This window comes from Galeopterus variegatus, unplaced genomic scaffold (genome assembly GCF_000696425.1).
Source record: "Galeopterus variegatus unplaced genomic scaffold, G_variegatus-3.0.2 Scaffold2682, whole genome shotgun sequence".
Taxonomy (NCBI): Eukaryota; Metazoa; Chordata; class Mammalia; order Dermoptera; family Cynocephalidae; genus Galeopterus; species Galeopterus variegatus.
In genome coordinates this window covers 296,138-300,252 of record NW_007728793.1, presented here as the reverse complement: position 1 = coordinate 300,252, position 4,115 = coordinate 296,138, and the positions used below count along the sequence as shown (strand labels likewise).

General features: G+C 40.9%; 1 protein-coding gene across 1 annotated transcript in view; it reads right to left on the bottom strand.

The window, feature by feature from the left end:
• LOC103598596 (glutaredoxin-1-like) overlaps positions 1–1,531 on the bottom strand; it is a 13,710-nt gene extending 12,179 nt beyond the window's left edge. Inside the window, exons 1-2 of the mRNA XM_008582618.1 lie at positions 1,496–1,531; positions 1,102–1,179 (exon numbers count right to left, since the gene is read on the bottom strand). Of these exons, the coding sequence (XP_008580840.1) occupies positions 1,102–1,179; positions 1,496–1,531 (114 nt within the window). The remainder of the gene's footprint in view (positions 1–1,101; positions 1,180–1,495) is intronic.
• Between the last annotated feature and the right edge of the window lie 2,584 nt (positions 1,532–4,115).

Below are 4,115 nucleotides of genomic sequence, written 5' to 3'. Positions count from 1 at the left end.
TGTTTAAAATACACAGTCTTAACACTGTATATATTTTTAGGAGAGAGCGGGTAGAGGAATTTGTTGGCTTTGGAATTCTTTGGTTTTGGAATGGGAATGATAAGGGGAAATTTGGAAAGGTAACCATGCCCTGAGAATTTTTTTTTTAATTTTTATTGTGGCAAAATATAGGTAACATGAAATTGTAAAATGAAAGTAGTGCTTACTACCTCCCAGAATTGCTGAATTATTAAAGGCTATACGCACAAGCATACTTGCAAGGTGTGAGGCTATGCAGATTATCCAGCCAGCACAGTGCGGTCCCTGGCTGATATCACAAATCTAATACATGCTCGTCTCTTTTCCCTTGGATTCTCCACTCAGACCGAGGAGTGAGTCCCCCCCACCTCTGAGCTCCCTCTCAGTACTCCACAGATACCGGTCAGGCCTAATCAAAGAACTCCCACGTTGCCTTCATCCTTTTTTAAAAATCTCATGCCACCCCTCTTGCTGGTCAGTGTCTTTGAGGACAGTGTCTTAGGGCTGTGTATCTCCAATGGTGAGCACAGCACTGGCACGTAGCTCATGCTTGGTAAGTGCTTGTTGAATGAAAGAAGGAGCACGCACATCTTTCCACTGGGTAAGTGGAAAATTCAAGTCTTTGTATTCTTGGCAAAAAGTCATCAATAAATTTACTCACAAGGAGTATTTTATCATGTGAAATTTTAGAAACAATGGATTAAAAGTTTTATAATAGCTGTCTATTCTTTTTCAAGATGTCCAATGTTGAAAGAGATGTTATTTTTGGCAGCATTTTAAATGAAGCTCTCGAGTTGATATAGAAATATCATGACCCTCAGATGTCACAAAGAGCACACACCTACTGTCGAAAGGTTCTTTGAGATGAAACAAATAGTGCCATCTCCCAAATTCCTTGTTCTCGCTCTCCCAGAGTGTACGCTGCTGGGAGAAATACACTGCTATGGAAACCACTCAAGAGAAGCAAAAATTCTTTGCGGCTAGGAGCCGGGGCCTCTAGCTTTGCAAATTAATGCCCAAATACCACTTATCCATCTGTGCCCCTGATGGTACAAAGATGGTAAAACATAGCACCTTCCTTACCCTCAACTTGTTCCTGTAGATGGGGAAGGGTCTGAATGTGGTAACGACCATGACAGGGTTTCTCCCAGACCCCAGGATCTGGAAGGAGAACCCCACAGCATAAAACAGAGATAGCTAGCACTTAGCTCAAACACGTGAGATGGCACACCTAGAACAGCCTTACAAACTGGAAAGTCTGGTGGACATGATTTATATCACCTTCATCTCTGCATACTTATTACTCTGTAGGGAGGCTATTCATAATCAAGCCACATGCTGAAAGTAACCTTTGTGTCCCCTGCATTTTTTGTGGGAATCTCCACTTATCTAATCTTAACAGGGAAACAGAGCAATGCAGGAGCATAGTTTTTCATACACAGAAAGACATGTCAGTTGCCAGTGTCTGTCTCCTCACTTGGACCGTGTACTGGTATTTTCGTGTTTCTGGCATATTGCCTAATGCATTAAAAAAAAAAAAAGACTGTATTTATGAATAGCTGAATAGGAAGTACAAAGATGGACATGTCATGATTTTATTAATCAAATTAAGTTAACTTTCTAGAAAACACAGTCCTATACATAACCAAAAAAAAGTCATGCTAACTGGGACTGCATGAATTTCCTCCAATTAAAAAGCACAAATTGAATTCAATGGGGATTCTTTTTATCTCAAGTTTATCAGACAACTTTTTTTCCTTAACTTCCACAGCCATTTACCTCTTGCTAACCACCCTTAAATCTAATCAGTACAGAAAGGCTTGAGGCAGGGCAGCAGCATCATTTCAGTAACGGGCAGGAGAACAAAAGGGTCAGTCCCTGCCATGGTTTGAATGTGTCCCCCCCAAAATTCAGGTGTTGAAACTTAATGGCCAGTGTGGTGGTATAGGGAGGTGCTTTTAAGAGGCAGTTAGGCTGCAAGAGCTCCTTCCTTGAGAATGGGTTTAGGACCCTTATAAAAGAGGCTCCAGTGTCTGGCTCACTTGTCTTTCCACCTTCAGCCATGTGAGGACACAGCCTTAGTGCCTTCTGGAGGACACAGAAACAAGGTGCCATCTTGGAAGCAGAGATCAGACCTCACCAGACAACTGAACCTGCCGGAGCCTTTAAAGAAAAACTCTTGGACTTCCCAGCCTCTGGAACTATAAGAAAATAAATTCCTGTTCTTTATAAGTTATCTAGTCCAAGGTATTCTGTTTTAGCATCACACAATGGACTAAGAAAGTCCCCATACCTTCTCCTCAGCCTAACGAACCAGCTCCTCAGACTAGGCCACATGGACTAGATCTTATGCTCAAAGAGGTACTTTCACCTGTCACTGAGCTTGTTTCTGACCTTGGGATAGCTGATGGAGAGGCAGGGAAATGGAAAAGGGCCATTTTCCAGAGCACCCTCACACAGGTCAATGGGACATTCATTTCACTGTCTGTGAGAGACCTGTTTGGGAACGGGGGAAAGATGTCTGTCAGCCCCACTTTTGGGGGCATCTGGTTCCCACATGGTAGAGGGGGGCTTCCACTATGGGTGCCAGAACCCAGGACTTTCACCAACTCAGACATGCATGCTCTGACCCATTTCCAGCAACTCTTCATATAAAACAGACAAGCTGAGGACAGCACCTCTCAGATCCACCCACCAAGAATTCTAGAAACTCATTCTCCTGTGTGTCACCAAGTCGTACGTAGACCACACTGACAGGGACATCTGGGGGCAGGCCCTGTCCCTTCACTCTGGGTTTTCACAGCTTTTAAATACAATATTTGGGAAAATATGTTTCCATTCATAGTTAGTACAAAAGGTCCTTATGCTGTTTTTCTTTTTTGGAGTTCAGCTGTTTTGTAATCATAACTCTTTTTCCATTGATATTATGAGCGGTTTTCAAAAAGTTCATAAAAAGATTCATATTATCTTTGAATTCTACTTTTCCATGAACTTTATAAAGTATCCTCGTATTTCTCTTTAAATCATATAAAAGAAAAAAAAAACACTTTGGTTTAACCTTTTCTTGTTGGCCGTTAGCACTATTTTGTTACAATAGTGCTTGTCTTACTGAATAATTTAAAGAAATAAGAAGCTCCCAGATGCCAAGCAGCATGTCCCAGGTACCATGTCTGTGTGTGTGCGTCAGTGTGTATATAATAGTGCTATTTATCATGTGCTTAATTGATGTTTACTTAGTAATGAACTTGTCCAATGGCTCATGAGTGGCCCAGGAGATTCCACAATCAGACCCATGCTCTATCCAGGTTAATAAGCAGTCATTTTCTGAGCACTTAGAATGTCCAACATTGACAGGTAATACTCTTTATTATAATAAAGAAGTATACATCTATTAATACTTTAATAAGAGGGGTTTTTTTATTAGTTTCCTGAGGCTGATATAAAAATTTTTGTAAACAGATGGCTTAAAACAACAGAAATGTATTCTTTTATAACCTGGAGGCCAATATTCCAAAATCGAGGTGTCAGTTTAGGTCCTCTCGAGTGAGGGAGACCCCAACATCCTGCGGCTCCAGCCATCTTTGGCTTGTGGCTGTGTTACCCCAGTGTCTGCCTCTCTGGTCATGTTGCTTCCTGCTCTTGAGCCTGGGGGTCTCTTATAAGGACACTTGTCATTGGACTTAGGGCCCACTCAAGTAGTCCAGATAATCTCATCCTGAAGTCCTCAATTTGATTACATCTTACAAAGATCTTTTTTTTTCCAAATAAGGTCACATTCGCAAGTTTCAAGGAATACGATGTGGACATATCTTTGGGGGGGTTACCACTTAACTACTACATTTTTAAACAGAAGTGAGGTTGTAGCAAGTATTTTAGCACCTATTGACAGTATAGGTATTAGCATCTCAATAAATTAAACTGATCTCTAATTTTTCTGTAATTTATTTTTCAGATTTTAATGTTAGGGTTATGCTGCCTTTACAATAAAATAAAACGAGATTTCTTCATCTCTGCCCCCACCCCCCATATTCTGTAGAGCATGTTCTAGAACATGGGATTTATCTAAAACATGAATGCTTAAAAAAACATAATTTTAG